At 49.0% G+C, this 17,648-nt stretch overlaps 1 protein-coding gene across 1 annotated transcript in view; it reads right to left on the bottom strand.

Annotated features, from left to right (window-relative positions):
- The window catches only part of LOC118771410 (partitioning defective 3 homolog), a 357,648-nt gene that overhangs the window by 116,314 nt on the left and 223,686 nt on the right, over positions 1–17,648 (bottom strand). Inside the window, exons 16-17 of the mRNA XM_036519397.1 lie at positions 15,230–15,416; positions 1,857–2,005 (exon numbers count right to left, since the gene is read on the bottom strand). Coding sequence (XP_036375290.1) covers positions 1,857–2,005; positions 15,230–15,416 — 336 coding nt within the window. The remainder of the gene's footprint in view (positions 1–1,856; positions 2,006–15,229; positions 15,417–17,648) is intronic.

Below are 17,648 nucleotides of genomic sequence, written 5' to 3'. Positions count from 1 at the left end.
AGTGTGAGACAAGACCGAGGGGGGGAAAAACAACCCGTTCAGGAACAAAAGGGTGTCGTGAAGAGAGACAAAACACAATTGGTGCATGAAGAGAACTTGCTGGAAATGAAAAGTGCTGGAAAGAACCCGAGAAGAGAGCCTAGACGAGGTGGCAATCGTTTTTTCACACGGAGATACGCCTGGTCTCTCTTCCAGCCCCCGCTTCAGCTTTTTCTGGAAATTTCCGAACCTTTGCCTTTACCTTTGAGCATTGTTTGCGACAGCATGGGAACAATGTCGCTGCAGTATCAATAACGACAGTTTTCTTCAGCAAGACATCCATTCAAGCTTTATTCATTCATTTCATTTGTTTGACTCTTTATTCTTTATTCAGTTATTCTTTTATAAAATGGAATTGTGAGCGTCGCAAATTCTGAAAAGGACAACATCAGCATCGCTTGTTGCGGTGTGCGATTCTTCCATAACAATTTCCCCTTCTTCTTTATAAGCTCGTCCCTTCCGCCCACCCCTCACTCCCCTCAGTCTACCTTCTCTCTTCCTGCCTCTCTCTCTCTCCCCCCTCCCTGTCCACACCTACTTTCTGCTCCCTGCAGGAGTAAATAAAAAGCCTATTTGAATTTTGACAGCCCGTGCTGTGTTCGTACGTAGCGTCGTACTGCGGGACGATCTCATTCGTTTGCTGCTGTGCTTCCTGTCCGTGCTGCACGCCGCTAGCCTGTCCACGGTCTAATCAGAGCGCCGTGATTATGGCTCCGCCCCCCCTTAGCTACGGGACCTGTGTTGCACAGGCTGCAATCTTGTTGTGATTGCAATTTCGGGCGTGATTATGAGACGCCCGACCAATCATTAAGACGGAGCAGGGGGCTCGCGGTTGTCACAGCACATTAGGAGAAACACCCCTCTTACATTTGCGAGCCGTGTGTGCGGCGCACTGTTTGTAGAGATTGTTCTATCGGTTTTTTCACGAATCAATTTCCTGTAAGAAACAACAGTGCGGTTCGCTAGGGTGAGGCAGCCACTTTGACGCACAATTATGATGCATTTTGATTAATTATGACAAATTGCATTCAACAAGAGTACTTAGCAGCCCAGAAATATAAGTTTTCTCTCTACCATTATGGTTTTGGCTTATCAAATATGTGCACTCATATTCAAATCCATTCCTCATTTAATTGATACTGAAAAAGTAATGCATATAAAATTAATAAAAGTGGGGAAAAAAAATATATCCCTTCAGTCTGTCTGCAGAATCCATCATCTCTCAGACTAAGTGCTGTATTGACTTCCCCCCGTCACTCATCTGATAAAGGGAACAGTCCCAGCATTGGAGGAAATGGGAGGTTTCAGGGCCTGTGCCCTGGGCCTGGAGCACAGGCCTTCTGTACACAGAGAAATTGCCAGGGAGCCTTGAGGGGACACTGATCCGATCTCCGGGCCTCAATAAGTTCTAGATAAAAATGGATCTTATCTGTTGTGATTACTCAGCCGGCCGCGCGGCTCCCTCCCTTGTGAGACAGTCTGGGGCTTCGTGTTTGTCAGGGCTATAATCCACACACCGCTCTCTGCCGAGAAACTCTATCAGCCCCGTGGAGGACGGCGGGTTCATCTTCGCCGCCTGCGCTTGAAACTAGGCTGCTGCTGCAAAGGATCATGGGTAAGGAACAAATGGGGGAGGTGAGGTAAACCGGTTAAGGGACTGGGGTTCGTGAGCAGGCAGTCGCAGGTTGGAATTACATGTCGGGGGTACGGTGTTGCTTCAGAGGACATCCGGCTGTATGAAAGGCTAATGCGTTGAAAGTAAGGGGCGAGGTCATGTTGGTAAGCACAGTACTAAGCGCATTTCTCTCGGGCAGTACCTAGGTCCATGCTCTTGGACTTGCGCGTCTTGATGAACTCCAGCTGGGAGGCGTCGCCGTACTGCTTGGTCCGCTTCTCCGACATGCTCTGCCTGCCGAAGCCCTCCCTCTGGAAGGCACTGTCAGGGTCCACGTCGGGGCTGAGGGAGCTGGGGTGGGGGGTGGGGGGTGGGTAGAGTGAAACACAGACACCAGTTAGAAACACTGAGACGAACACAGATACCAATCAGAAGCATTAAGACAAACACAGATACCAGTCAGAAGTACTAAAGCAAAGACAGATGCCAGTCAGAAGCACTAAGACAAACACAGACACCTGTTAGAGTCACTGAGGCAAACAGACACCAGTTAGAAGCCCTGGTGCTTGCAGCCCAAAAGGTTACATTTGAGCAGTGGGCAGGGCAGATATACTTTTGAACACTCTTAGGTCTTGGCCCATATTTCTTGAGGCAATATCCAGGTGAATTAGAGGATAAAATCAGTCAAAAAATCAGATACATAATTCACCCTGCACAAGGGTGTGTTCTGCCAAGAAAATCGACAATATGAACACAGACAGAACCACGTACACCATGGGCTCCATCCAAGGCTATACATCACTAACACTAAACATCCGCATCCACTCTTTAATACCTTGTAACACCCGCTACATCACTGTTCCATCAGAAATAAGTTGAAGACGCATCAAAGCACACTAAAAAATCCCGATAGGGTTCAGGCAATTGATAATCACGCTGACTCCGTGACTCCGAGCTTGGAACAGCAAGCCAGGAGATGACCTCTCAGACAGAGACTATGCCCTGAATCCTTCAGCCGACACGGCGCTAATGTGTTCTGAAGCTTCTGTCCTTGAACAGGACAGGTAAAAAAAAAAAAAACCTCGGCAGAGAGATGGGCCGCGCTGATGCCTGGCTCCGAGGAGCACCGGGGTCGTGCTCGTTCCGCGGTCTGGCGTCTGGACGGCACCCCCGGTTCAAATGGAGCGCCCGGGCCCTTCCCTTTGAAAGCCGCTATCTCCGTCTGCATCTTAATTGGAAAAAAAAAAAAACAACAGGAGGCGGGAGGAGAGAGAAGAGAGGGCGGGCGTGACGGGCACGGCGTCCATTGCATCTGCATGTAAAGGGTCCGATGCGGCAATTAAACCCACGGTGCTTCTTTATTTTTCAATTTGCACGGGGGGGGCGCGGGGACTGCTATAACTGGATTAACGTGTGCACTAACAGACCCGCATGGTGCACCCATGCGCACACACGCACACGCAGGGTGGGGGCACTGCCTGCCGAGCTGACGGTGTGTTAAATCAGAGTGTTTAATCTAAGACAGTGTGTGCGGAGAGATCAGCAGGCGAGAGGGCCCGAGTGCCGGCCTGGTGACCCTGCGTCCGGAGGGGTCAGCTTCTGGAGGGCTGTGGAGAGAGCCCTGCTCTCTTTAACAAACAGGCCATTAGCTGCTGTCTGTGGGCGATCAGAAGCACACTGCAGTCAGACACTGCAGTCAGACAGAGGATGAGCAGGAGAACGCAGACAGGGGATCTGACTGAGTGAGGGTATATGTGCGAGTCAATATAAGAGTGAGTGAGAGAGTGAGTATATATGTGTGAGTAAATATAAGAGAGAGAGAGAGAGAATATATGTATGAGTTAATATAAGCGTGAGTGAGTAAGTATATGTATGAGCAACTATAGGAGTGAGTGAGAGATTATATATGTGTGAGTGAATGAAAGCAAATGAGAGAGTAAATATATGACAGCAAACATAAGAGTGAGTGAGTGTGTGAATGAATGAGTGAATAAGTGAGCGAAAGTATATATGTTTGGGTGAATATGAGTCAGTGAGTCAGATAATACATTTGAGTGAATATACGTGACTGAGTGAGTGAATAGGAGTGTGCTTGTGTATGCATTTGTGAGTCTGAGAGAGTGCATGAGTGAACGTGAGTGAGTGGGGGGGTATAAACAAAGTGAATATAAGAGGATGAGTGAGCGAGCACATTGTGAGTAAGTCAGAGTCGCTGAATGTGTGTGTGAGTGCGTGAGAGAGCGTGTGTGCGCAGGAGACCGAGGAGTGACAGTCACTCGTCCCTCTGGCCCCCGGCCGCGTCCCTTCTGTCAGACTGGTTGGCCAGATGCACAGGTCTCTCTGCCTCACGAGCGCGGAGTCACGGCATGCTCTGCCCCGAGGCCACAGTGACTCACCCTGCCCGCCTGGCCTGGTGCTTCATCGCTGATCTCCCACTGATCCGCAGCTGAGGGAACAGACCCTCGGCTCCCGGGCCAGAACATTGCACCGTTCTCTTTCCAAATATGCCCCGGCTGCGAGGAGCAAGCTGACTAGCACAAGCAACGGCCTCTTTTAGTGTCCGTCAGGCCTTTCGGTGGTGGACAGGGCACCTTTGTGGACTTTGCCACCTGGTGCCATCTTTGCCACCTGGTGGCGTCTTCTCAGAAAGATAGAGTCTGAGGAGGGCGGAGGAGTTGGGGAACATCCGTCTCTAAGATGCGTACAATGAGGGCTTCCTGTGTGGGAGACGCGTGGAAGGCCCGGTGATGTCACTTCCTGTGAGAGGAGACACTGCGGCCTCTCAGGTTTGTCCCGTAACAAAGTGGATGTCCTCTGAGGCCGACCTTACAGACAGGCAGGAGGCACTTCTTGTCACCATAGTCATCACCACCCAACACCCAATAGAGGACACTAGAAGGATAACAGAAAGGTATCTACTGCCCCCTCAAATCAGCACCGCTACCTGTGGGGTGGGGGGGCTCCACCACAGGCAGATACAGTGCTCATTTCGTCCCCCTCCCTCTGTTTTTGCATCATCAATCGTCTGTTACCCGGCATCCTTTAAACCTGAGACTGCCACAAAACCTCCGGAGAGGGAAAACATGCAGATGATTCACCCGCATTCAGTCCATTTTAAAATGGCAGTGTTTTGACTAATCTGACAAACGCAAACCAGCGTAAACGGGTGCCGAGTACAGAGAGAAAGCCTGCCTGTCAGGCTCTCCTATTCAATCTGCCTCCAGGACAACAAATCCACAAACACGTACAAATCCGCTGTGAAGTCAGGGCAGGAGCCAGCGGCAGGCCCGCGGTAGCCTCCCCCCATCAGGGGGCGCTGCTCCTGCGTGCTGGCCCCCCACCCGTTCGACGCCCGGGTCCTGGGGGCAGAAGCCGTGGCGCTGTGAAGTGTGGAGACTCGGGTAGCGGCAGGTCAGCCGGGAGGTTGACCGACTGCGGCAGGAGGCTGTCAGGTTAAATTGGCCTCTGGTGGAGCAGCATACCCACGGTGCGCACCTCCCCCCTCCCGAGGCAGGCGCCACGGTTGGCCCGCCTCAGCACAGGCCCAGTGAGGGCATTTCACTCAGGGCGCCTCCTCTGTAAGCACGAGCGAAAGCCACAGAAGCTCCAGGGACCCACGTGGCGACGCACTGCGCCGCCTTCCCACTCCCGCTAATCCTCCTCCCCGCCCACGGTCGCTGGGACACAGCGACAGGGCGGAGTCTCCACTCACAGCCCTCTCCCATCCTCTCCCACCCCGCGATATAATGCTGTCCGTATGGTGGCAGGACTGAAGAAAGGGGGGAAAATTCATTAATTTTGACCTACATTTATTTCAAACAAATGTATGAGATTAAAATTCCTGACATACCCCCCCCGTTCCCCCCCCTTCTCATTTTTTTGCGCATATAAATTAATTCCCCCTTGGCAACAACACTGCTATATTCCATATCAGCTGCCTCATACTCGCTCTTAAAGCCGCATTAACCTTGTGTCATCTCCCATAGGGGGGAAAAATGGACCAGTGCACTTTATATGAAGCAGACATGGAGGGAAAGCACTTCTTAATAAACCATCCCCTCGGAAGTCCCGTGTTTCCTGTTAAAGTTTTAGTGCAGACCATAATGACAATAATGGCATGTCACTTCCTGTCCCCATCCGCAGCTCCGTCTGGTGCATCAGCCCGCTGACGAGAGATGAAGACCCGGGTCTTTCACCACAAAAACCCCCCGTCCCAGACGGGACGCCACGCGCTCTCCGATTGGTCAGGGTTTTGCCCCGCTGTCAGGCTTTATATATCCGAGCGGCGCCCACACAGAAAGGCCTCCGCTGAGCTAACACAGCAGTTTCCTCCTCGCTGTCGCCATAGTGACGCCTCCCTCTGAATGAAGGGAAAGTTACAGTGACACAGCGGCGAGCTGACACGCAGTTCCACCGGGCGTGTGTGCGCGTAAAGCCTCGTGTGCGGGGCCTCGCTTCGGTCTCCGAGCGGCTCTTGGCTCCAGCCACCCGGCCTTGGACGCGAGCCGCCAAGGGCTCCCGCGGCAGTGAGGAACCTCGAGGTCAGACATTACGGCGTGTAACCGCGCGATGCCAAAATTAAACCGGTCGTTACTAATGCCATTAGGCCCCAGAGCGAAGATCGGGCAGCTACTTCCGAGCGGGAGTGGAGGAACGGGGGGAGGCGCGGAGGGCCGCTAATGACAAACGTCACCCACGTCAGACGCCAAAAAACCGTCACCCGAAGATCAATAAAGTTAACTAAATAAAATAAACCAATAATATGAATGGCTGCCAAGGCATACATTTCTCCCTTCAAATACAATATAACTGGTTGGTTATAGTACATAACCAACCATGAATGTGGGTATATTGCGTTTCAACAAGCTTATTTAAGTGATGTAAATGCTATTTAACAGTGGAATTGAAAAGAGCAATGTGGCTGCCTGCAGTTAGAGATTTCTCACTCCTGTTCTCTATATACTCCTATAGAACAGAATTATGAGAGAGAATCATGGACTTTGAGCAAAATGTGGAATTTCTCTGCTATTTTTCAAGCTATTGCAACTAAACCCTTGTGCTTTTTGTTATAAGTTTTTGTTGAAAGTTAAGCCTATTATTACTTGTTCCCTGATAATTAAACTTTGTGGTTTGGTATAGTTACTGGGCTATATACAATATAGGCTGGCCCATATTGTATGAAGTGAACATCTTGTGTTTTGCATGAAATCCAATTCATCCTATTGAAATCATCAATGATATAGTTAGTGGCTTGGAAATTGAGTTGAAATCTCACTCAGCCAGTTTGTAGTTGATTGAATAAATATTAAGTTGAAAAAATGTCAAGTATTTTCAAGTATCAAGTATCAAGTAGTATCAAGTCACAAGTAATAGGAATTTGAAGATAAATATTTTTTCCCAAACATGAATTTCATTGAGTGACAGTTAAAGGGTTAACATGATTTATAATGTATAAACAAGCAATTATGGAAAAAAAGTAATTAAACGTGCAGCTCCAAAAGCAGAGGTCTAGTTAGTAAAACGTGCATACTTTCAATGACAGGGGTCAGTATCTGGCCTCAGTTATAGGAAACCATAAAACATATGCTCCATTGTTCAGGGGGATTCTCATCCAAAATTAACTATCATAACGAACTGCTTACAGACCAACTATCAAGCTTTACTTGAATTTTGAATCTAAACCTTTTTTTCCCCACCAACAGGATGTCGAGCATTCTCAAGCTATTCACAAAACAGAACATATTCATTCATATTGAGCTGGCGGTACAAAAAGTCCTCAACTCTTGTATTTTATTCAAATGGACCTGCATTCTTTTTTTTTTTATTTCCTATTTTGGGCCAATTTATCAAGCAAGTGAGATTTTCTGAGAGATGAGTGATGCACAGCACAGCCCAAATGTCTAGCCACCACAAACAGCCCCCCTCCCAGGAGGGCTGGGATCAATAATCAATACCAGCGCGGCTCCGGAGGAGAAGGTGTCCTTCCAGTGCCTGCGGGAGGCTCTTCACAGGGGCCGGGAGCCCTTTTAGCACAGGGCGGGGCTGAGCGCCCTCAATCAACCCAATCAAATCAGAGCTCCGCCCCCCTGTGGGCCCGCAGACAGACGTGCGTCTAGCCCTCTGTCTCGATTGTGTCCGCGTGGCCCTCCCGGCCAAAAGGAGGGAAACAAGAGACCGCTCATCACTGAAAGACCCCGCTGAGTCAGACTCAGCAAACCGGTCAGTACCGGTTCCTTCACGCCAAACTCGCTCCTTTTGTTTTCCTTCATTTTTGACAGCTTGCTGTTCCATCAAATCAGACTCCGGGTTCCAGCATCTCCACTCAAGTCCCACTTTGGGTTTGCTTTGGACAAAAACATACCAAAGCCAAACTACAACTCAAACCGAATGACTGTAGAACAGAAGTGTATCCATTCAAGTTGAATGAGCAACAGTGTCAGACCAGGCTAACAACACTCTCAGACCAGTGAGCGCGAGCATATCACTATTCAAGCCCTACTGCAAGTTAAGTTGTGCAACCTGATTAGACAAGGGAAGCAAAGTATACTACCACACACCAGTCACTGATACAGATGTGTATACTTAGCACTCTCCCACCGTGTATTGATCCCGGTTAAGGTATGCAACAGAGGCCATCATGTGATGTATCTCAGCAGTTTTAGGAAGATTTATCCCACATCTCACAGCAAACCCCACCACTGCATCCTGACGTGCCCCTGTTGCAATTATATTTGTTTTTATTTATGTCTCCGGCAGTGCTATCTTTTAAAGTGAGCTTTCCCCTTCGATTAAATTACTTTGTATTGCCGCGGGTCATTTAACGTTAATTCGCGCCGACTTACGGCCGTCGGAGCTGACAGGGAAATTACTCAGCCGACGCACGCGTTGGAGAGAAATGTTTTATTTGGAAGTGGTGCGTAACGAGATGGTGTGATCCTGGGAGTTTGTTCACTCTCTCTCATACAGGATTGTCTCTCAGGGGGGACATGATATTTCAGCAACGCAATCAAAAGGGAACAAAACGCAAGTGCTATTTTGGCAATTCCAAAAGCCATAATGAGGCCGGGTGGAGGTGCGAGCAATTAAGACGTCTTTGTCTAGGGTTTTCGCTGTGGTCCCCCCCCCCGGACCCCCCCCCCCCCGACACCTCCCGTTGCGTTTGCGTTTTAATTTAATTCTAGGAGAGTGACTTTTCTCCTCGTGACGGGAAGACAAAGGAAAGAGTGTTCTGTTGGCATGCTGCCCGCAAAGACTCACCTGCATTTCTGCCATGGGGGGTATGGGATGGGGGTGTTGGGTGGGGGGGGGGGGGGGGGTGTTGCAGGCACAGAGTACAGAGGGGGTCCGGCGGGGGGGAGACAGCTGGGTAGCTGCACGCAATGGAAGCGCCACCGTGTAAAACACGCTGTAACACCGACTACTCTTCCGAGCCGTTTTAATATTTATAACCGGAGGGCAAACTATTAGCATGTGTAGAATTGCAACTGGATAATTAAGTGTTCTGCAGATCAAGTCCCACAAAGGGAGAACAGGCAGGAGGTGAAAATAGGCAGAAAGACCTGCTAGCAAACACAGCTTATGTTGGAAGCGCTGAGACACACGTCACCTCGTAAATACAGTGAACATTTCAGCGATATTTACCGCACGTAATGCTGAAAACAGCATTGCTATTCTGTCCAGGTTGGGTGTTTACGTCGTTAAGAGTCTGAAGGAGGCTTCTCTCTCTCTCTCTCTCTCTCTCTCTTTCTCTCTCTCTCTCATGGTGAGCACTCCTGGCTGAGGCAGGGCGCGGTGAGGCTCGCGTAGCGGAGTCCATTTCCTGCTCTGGCACCCGCCAGACTGTCAGCGCTGTCACAGAAATTATGTTTCCACCTGTGACATCTCACAGAGGGAGGCAAGAAGCAGTCACCTGCGCTCGCTCTCTCTCTCTCTCTCTCTCTCTCTCTCTCTCTCGTCGCTCCAAACTTTTCCCCCCTGCGCAAAAAAAAAAAAGCGTGCACCGCCTTAATCGGACCTGACTCCGCACTCAAACCGACCGACGCTGACAGAAAGGAGCGACTATCGGGCTGCTGTCAGTCAAATTCGGCACTGAATACATTTGGGTTTGAGGAGGGGAAATTGTCTCAGGTGCATCAGGCGCCGCCCCTAGTGGCGGAACAGAGGAACTGTCGCCTGTGCACTGACTCCGGTGCACCTGCCCCGGAGGGAAGCTGTTCTACTTCATGCCTCTGGGTTGTGTTCAAAGGGAAGGTGATTACCTCTTCAAAGATGGCCAGATACCGAACGGATCAAAGGAGCGTGCGGAGCCGCCGACCACAGAATACCTCACACCTGCATGGGCGCTGTCCTTAATTCGCAGGGGGCTCTCAGAGCGGTGAGTGCTCTGTGGAAAGCTTTCATTATGAAAGCTCAAGAGGGAAATACTCCCGCACACTGAGTTATTGAAATGATCAGAAATACAGGGCGTCCAGGCGTGAGGCCAGCGGCACTGCCGTTTCTCACTGAGAGGAAGCCCCAGTACGGAGAGATAGAGTACATGCGTGCAAAGACACACACATACACATATATATATACAGTATATACAAATACATACAGACACAACAACTGAGATGATATAGAGCTATTTTTGCTGTGCGAGGTATTGAAGCAAATCAAGTCAAGCAAGTTTTTGAAGGTTATCGAAATAGTACAACTATTTTCCAGGCGAGTTTATAATACATTATAACAATTCCAGACATTCAAGGCAAGAGAGAGATTGCCATTGTTAGTATGCGTGGCTAGACAACATAACATAATATTGATATAATCTATACCTGACTTCAGATGCATATAGGCCTGAGACTGTCCTTGGATAAAGGAACACAGTATGGAAGGCAGAAATGAACTCTCAAATGGCTCAATTCAAAAGGACAACAGCACTGAAGCAATGAAAGAAAACATGTATGTGTTCTGCAATGCCATGTACTAATGCTTTGTCTGCAGGTGCACTTCAGTCCCATCCAAAGTTACCCAACGTACTCTTTGGTAGAGGAAGGTATGTCATCCACCGTTTAGGTGCTGTGCAATAACAAGGAGCTCTAACTGCTGTACAAGGCAGGAGGACTCGGTTCTCAGACATACAGTAGCAGCCAGTTATGTGCAGAGGTGGGAAAGTCCAGTTGGAGAAAGTAGAAGTACTCCTGGTGGTTTTTTTTTTTTCAATTGCTTGGACCTCTTCGGTCCAGAAGGGGAAACAGCTAGTGAAATCAGCTGGTTCACTGCATGGGTGGAACACTTGCCTGCAAGTACTTCTACTCTTGAGGACTGGAGTTCTCCAACTCAGGTCGCGTGGGCCTGAACAGTGCGTTTATTATTATCAGAGGGAGGAGGCCGGATGACCAGGACGCTGTAGTGCTAGGACAACCAACGCGAGTGGCAGAGGTGGCAAGTCGACGTCCTCATTGGGTACTCTTTGCCACGTGTCATGGCAACGGCATGTATCCCTGTGCCAAGCAACATGCGTCACGGCAACAGCCTGTACCCATCACCCCAGCTCTCCTCCATCCCCAACATTCCTGCTTCCGAAGCCACGCCCAGCGGGCTCAGCTGGGGGAACACGGTGGCTGTAACTCCACTGGCCTTAAACGCAGATACCTGGAGGAGAGCTTTAAAACTGCTGCTCGCCAGTTCTAACTCCTCATTCAAATGTCCGACGGAAGAAAGGACATTTGAAAGAGAGAGAGGCGGAGACAGAAACGGGACACGCTTCTGTCTGAGGCCTGTTCTCCCGGCTCGCCTCAGTCACGCTGCCCTTGAGTGCCCGGCGCCGCTCGGCACGATCCTCCCACTCGCACTCGGAGAGAGGGAGGCCCGGGCCAGCATGGGGGACGGGGGTTTGGGGGGCGAGCTGCAGGTGCAAATTAGCAGTGCCGTGGAGTCGTCACAGGTTTGCTCCGCGCCGCACGGCCGGGGTATGCTGCCGTACGCTCTTCTCGCATTAGGCTCGGCGAGCTCTCCCAAACATGGCCGTTTCTGCCGGAGCAACGGGGCAACCATAGCAACCAATTCCGGACGTAAATAACAAGCATCCATCACACCAGACACTCAGGAATTGAAGCACAGGGCAGAAGAGGGAGGAAGAGTTATACCTCAGCTCGTGGGCAATAGTCACAGAAAAAAGGGGAACAATGGTCCATTCAAACACATGGAGGCCGTGACTCAGTCGCCTTTAGTTTAAAAGTTCTGTCTTGCAGTTTATTCTTCACTATTCTATTTTTTATGTGCGCCTGAAATTGACACCGGATGAATGTTTTGCTTTTATCTATGAAACTGCTCTCCAAATTCCCATATCCTCAGTGCATTCCAAACTCGGCCTTTTGACGTGGAGTCCACCATTATTCACTCTAATCTCTTACCATGTCTTGTTAAAATATTTTGATATATTCGTCAGGCTTCTTCTGCCAGGTCCTCTGACAGCAGATTGTTTAGATAGCACAAAACCTATTTTGAACCTCAGGAACTCTCTGCTTCGATGTTGTCTCTGGTACACAGAACAGCTGGAGTTCAAGGTCAAGGGTCAAATACAATGCGGTCCATGTTTCAACACTGAAGCGCTCTCAAGGACCAGTGGAGTTTGAGCATCAACAGATTGTTACAGTCACCCATCCATGATACCCCTACAGCAAGCGATCCTTCCTGCTAAAAAAAAAACAGCCCTCCGTCCACCTCTGTCTTACGGAACGAACACACCCTGGATGGCTCCAGCTCCTCGCTGAAAAACTAGGTCGTTTTATTAATGCATCTCAGGCGAGCAGCAGTTTTACCTTCAAAAACAGCCATTTATCTCAGAGCCAGCCACGCTAATGTGCTAATGTGAAGGGGGGGGGGGGGGTATCTCCCCTGATATGGGAATATTCAGCAGGATGGGAGTCAGGGAAACTGGGTTACAAGGTTTCCGCATAGACATGTGCAGTGCAATTATAAGCGTATTATGTGCATTGTGTAAGCTACAGTATGCGCCTTGCGGGGGAGGGGTACTCGTAATACGGGGCTAGAGGTGAGACTACCGGTATTTCTTGAGGTGCATATTAAATTACCGCACACTGGGCTGGGCTTTTTAATTGGAAAAGATATAATAATGAACTTGAGCCCTGCTGACCTAGTTCTCTGCATCTTTACAAAGGAAATGCTGCTGTGTGTGTATTTGTGTGTGTGTGTGTGTGTATGTGTGTGTGTGTGTGTGTGTGTGTGTGTGTGTTAGTGTGAGTGTGTGTGTCTGCAACTCTCTGTGTGTTTCTCTAAGCTTGTTTGCGTGTGTGTGCATAGTTGTGTGAATGTGTGTGTGTGTGTGTGTGTGTGAAACTGAAACATGAATTATTCAGAATAACCTGAGGCTCTTCTGCACTGCATTCTTAGTGAACGTGCGAGTGTGTGTGTGTGTGTGAGAGAGAGTGTATACGTGTGCACACGAGGTAGTATGTGTTGGGGCCCTAATCTGCAGTGACAAACTTCTGACATCAAAAGCACAAAGAGCATTCAAACTAAAACTGTAGCTCATTCATTATGAATGAGTCAAAGCCGCTTTCTGGGGAAAAAGAGAAAAAAAGATTGAAAACATACTGCAATAAATTGATCTCGCCTCCTGCTTCGTGTACCACTGCTCATCTACCAAGAGGAATATGCCTGGAAAAGAGGCGATGGTGTTGCACGCTCTGTCCAATAGAGCCCCATGTTATGTTTGATATGACCTTGCCTGACCAATCCAGGAAAAGGAAAATAGAATCTCCGTGCTGTCTCTGGGGCTAAAAATAGAAGGTGGGGAAGATTCTGGAACCCTTCAGCTCCTGGCATTCTACAAGCAAACCACTCTGATAAAGAGTAGGCAGGCGCAGTCCTTTCACGTCAATGATGGCACTCTAATCACTGTTTATTGGGCCTGATTATAGGTGGGTCTGGGTGCTTTTTTCCCCCTCTGGAGATGTACTGCAGGTCTGAGTGGCGGACCGGGACGCAAGGAGAAACACAAGGCCACTCGAAGCGGACGTTTTTGAAAAGGAACACACAAGTGTCCCCTTCCGTATCCCATGGCGACGGCAGCTGGAGCCTCGGTGCTCTACAATCCCATTCCTCCGCTCCAGCTCACCATTCTGGGACTTCGTGGAGCAGGGAGCTCCCCTCCCCATGTTAAACATTACCCCCTTTCCCGAATGCTTCTGTAGGCCAAGAAAGCATTTTAGAAGCAGGGGGAGGCTCCCCCAGAGGGAGTCCTAACCAATCCCTCCTGGGACTCCATTCCTCTGCTTCCTCCATTTGCCTCCAAGAACACATGCATTATTAAGCACCAAAAGGAACGTCAAGAAGCATATCACCGCGCAGGACATTAAACGCTGAGCGAAACCCGCAAACCGAGACATATTTGTGTTGTCCCTCGCGCTAATGACAGCTGTCACACGTGTACAGCTACTATGAAGTGAGCGGCGTGCTATTAATAATTCACCAGAGCCGATGGGAACACCACCACGATCACAAGGTTGCGGCGGAAAGGCATATCCCCTAATGCAATTGGCACATTAAGTCGGATGCGTGTCAAAAACCGAATCAAAAAGGCGGTAATTTTGCCAATGCTGGAAGAGAGGATGGCTTTGTGACCGTATGGCTGTGGTTGTGCCAGATGTTAGTTCTGTAACAGTACAATCCACCTGACCCCGCCGTTTACAGATAAATCGCCAGCACCTGGCTGGAGTGACGTCCCTCCGCAGACCCTTTTCCGTGAGCTCGGTTTTCAAATCCTGCACCTGGGTGTCATTTTCGCAGAGGCAGGTCGTTCCCTCCCCCAAATTCTTCTTACGGGGCGCTTGACCCTCCTAAAGCTGTCACCGCGTTCACCCGACAGGCAACTTATCAAAGGCGATCAGGTGCAGGTGGGACCCCGGGGGGGGGGGGGGTGGGGGGCATATCCCCGCGACAAACCCCCATAAATCCGTGCGGGGTCTCGGCTACTTGCGTTCCACCTGCTGCCGCGGCCCTGTGTTCTGGTGCTGAATTCTGAGTCTCGCAGCACATACGGCACCGACAACACTGTTACTTGCACACTTCTGTCTGTCACTTTGTCTATGTATTTTCTTCTTATTTTGTCTATGTATTGTCTTGTTGTATTTATTGTACTTATTGTCTGCTTAGTAATTGAATTTGCACCTTATGTTGTCTTTTGTCTTGCGCCGTCTAAATGTAGCACCGTGGGCCCCAGGGAAACGTAATTTCAACTCTACTGTATACTTATACTGTATATAGACGAGCTGACAATAAAGCTCTCTTGACTTGACTTAACACTTCCTCCTCACTGGGAATGGTTTGAATAAAGGTGGTCCATCAGCTGATAAAGTTGAAAAGGAACCTGTGCTGTGCCAAGCTGACTGCCACATTAGAGAGAGTGGGCCCACACCCCCTGAACTGAAAACTGACCTGTCACCATCATACCTAGTCCTGACCACCACGTAGTGTACGAAGTGACCAATCGGAACGTGCACACCCTGAAGTCAAAGAGAAGTGAACAATGACAAGACAGATGAGGGAAGGAAAAAAAACAGCCTCACTCACCACTCGTTCTGTGTCGGTATGTCTTTGGCCCAGGTAGGAGGAGCTTCTGTTGTGAAACCCATGTCATCGTGAGAGCTGGAGGATGATTGGTCAGACAGATGCGCAGGAAGAACAGGTGGCCTATCATCTTCAATGATGACGGTGTCATCCTGGGGCATGTTCACAGTTGGGGACAGCTGGTAGTTACCTGTTTGGAGAGAGAGACAGACGCTCATACATGTGGCATAAGCACAAGCCAAGGACAGCACTCCACAAACACACACACAAACACAAACACACTCACATGCACACACACACACAGATATAAAGACATATGCACAAAACCAACAACCAGTGTGCAAGAATGCATGCATGCACACAGACACATATGTACATAGGTGTACAAACACACACAGATGTACAAGTGCACATGAATCCACACACGCTTAGAAACAGTCACCTGCATGCGCGAGTGCACAGCTTTTTCATGAGGGATACAGGCCGAGATGGCAAATTCACCTCTCCAATTCTGCTTTCACACAACTTGTAAAATGTCACCCTATACCAGCACTCATACCGCAACACCTTTCCTCCAGAAAGCTTCACCAAGTCTTTGGCAGCACACCGTCCTCATAATGCGGTTGTGTATGCTTTATGAAGCCCGACGAAAGTACAGTTCATGTTCAGAGGTGAATCTATTTGCTTGCGATTTGAGTCAAGAGTCTAGCGTACTTGTTTGCCGTCACCTTCTTCACTTTGCAAGGGCAAGAGGCTCTTCTGGAAAAAAAAGGGGAGAGCCTGATCTCTGTTTCCATCATTTGAACGAGTCCTGCTGAAGGATCCACTTGTCAGTTCATTTCAGAAGCCGCCCTGATACCTACCGCCCTACTGTCTGTTTCATACACACAAACTTGCAACTGGGAAAAAAACAGACCCGCTGCCAGTCCCCTCCCCTCTGAACACACACATACAAACCCGACCAATGGAACAATAAAGATAAAAAGGTGACAGCAAACACATGCTAGCCATTGGGATAATGGATCTGGCTGAAATGAAAGAAATTACTTGACTTCCGATGCACGCCGCTAAATGTAAATTTGTTGCAATTATCGTAAGTGTAATTTCATCAGCTTATCAGACTAACAGTAACTCTATCTAACCACTACCAGATGAACAAGTATTGACCCTGGCCGGCTCCCCGCAAATAATGTGCTCTATCAATGAAAAATGTGTCATGTACAAATGAATATAATGAATGCTAATGAATTTAAATGCAATGTCTCGTCTCGTCATTTTGTGCTGTACACATCATGCGGAGTATATCTGTAAATAAGTGTTATACAATCATAAATAACCATTTATGATACCTTGCAATGGCCTCTTTCTGTTGTCAATCTGTTTGGCTGGCAGTGCACACAAACACATAGCCAAACAGACAAGCGGCTCTTTGGCAGCAGAGATATCTGACTTTCGTACTGCTCCCTATTTCAGAGCACTTCGACTGTATGCATACATACACCAGCCACCAGAAGCAGAGACTCAAGGACCAACAAATTCAAAATGCAGAGCGGTTAGAGCACCAAGCTCTCAAACCCAGCTTTATAAAGGGGTTACAGAACCTAGTAAATAATATCCCTGTTAAGGGTTTCTGTGCGTCACCCACATAAATTTCAGCTGCCTTTGCATGTATGCGATTGTGTTGATGCACTGTGAGGCAGCCGCTGTTGGCTGTTGGCTCACTCTCTGGTCCTATGAGCGCCGTGCCCCACCCCCGGTGCCTTAGTCTCCGAATTCACACCCCGTGCCCCCCAGCAGGAGGGCAAACACGCGCAGAGCCAGAAAAATGAGGCCCATTTTTCAGTGCGCGGTCTGAGCGGGGCGCAGGTAATCGAATCCCGTCTGCAATTCGGGGGCCGAGGAGTTACGGCCGTGTTCATGGGGAAAGGAAGTTAGTTAGACTTAACGCGGGCTAATCGAATTCACCCCGAGATTAACGCCACCGTGATTAACACTTCACAGTGCCCGGCATTCATTTTTCTCATGTTGAATTTGCATTTTTAAAAGGGGGGGGGGGGGGGAAAGCAAACAAAACATCACAGATTCTTTGCGTTCATTAAGATTTGGAGGAAGAAGAGCGCTTCAGGGACGGGAAAAAAGGGTGCATTTATGAGCAGATGCACACTTGCCTTCGTGAAATCAGATTAAATTGCTACAACACTGTGAAGTGAATGGTCCTGTGATCTTTGCTACAAAGTGCAGTACATCATTGCATTACACAAAACAGATAGAGGGTTAAAATTGTTCTGAGCTTCTGAGGCCTTTTGCAGTGATTGGACAGCTATATTACAGAGTTTAGAGAACCCCTCCAATCAAACTTTCCCGCACACCTCTCACAAGTCGTACTTCAGTAGATGTCATTTTTCATACCATTCAAACTCTC

This window comes from Megalops cyprinoides, chromosome 2, assembly GCF_013368585.1.
Source record: "Megalops cyprinoides isolate fMegCyp1 chromosome 2, fMegCyp1.pri, whole genome shotgun sequence".
Classification (NCBI taxonomy): Eukaryota; Metazoa; Chordata; class Actinopteri; order Elopiformes; family Megalopidae; genus Megalops; species Megalops cyprinoides.
This window is presented reverse-complemented; position numbering and strand designations above follow the sequence as displayed.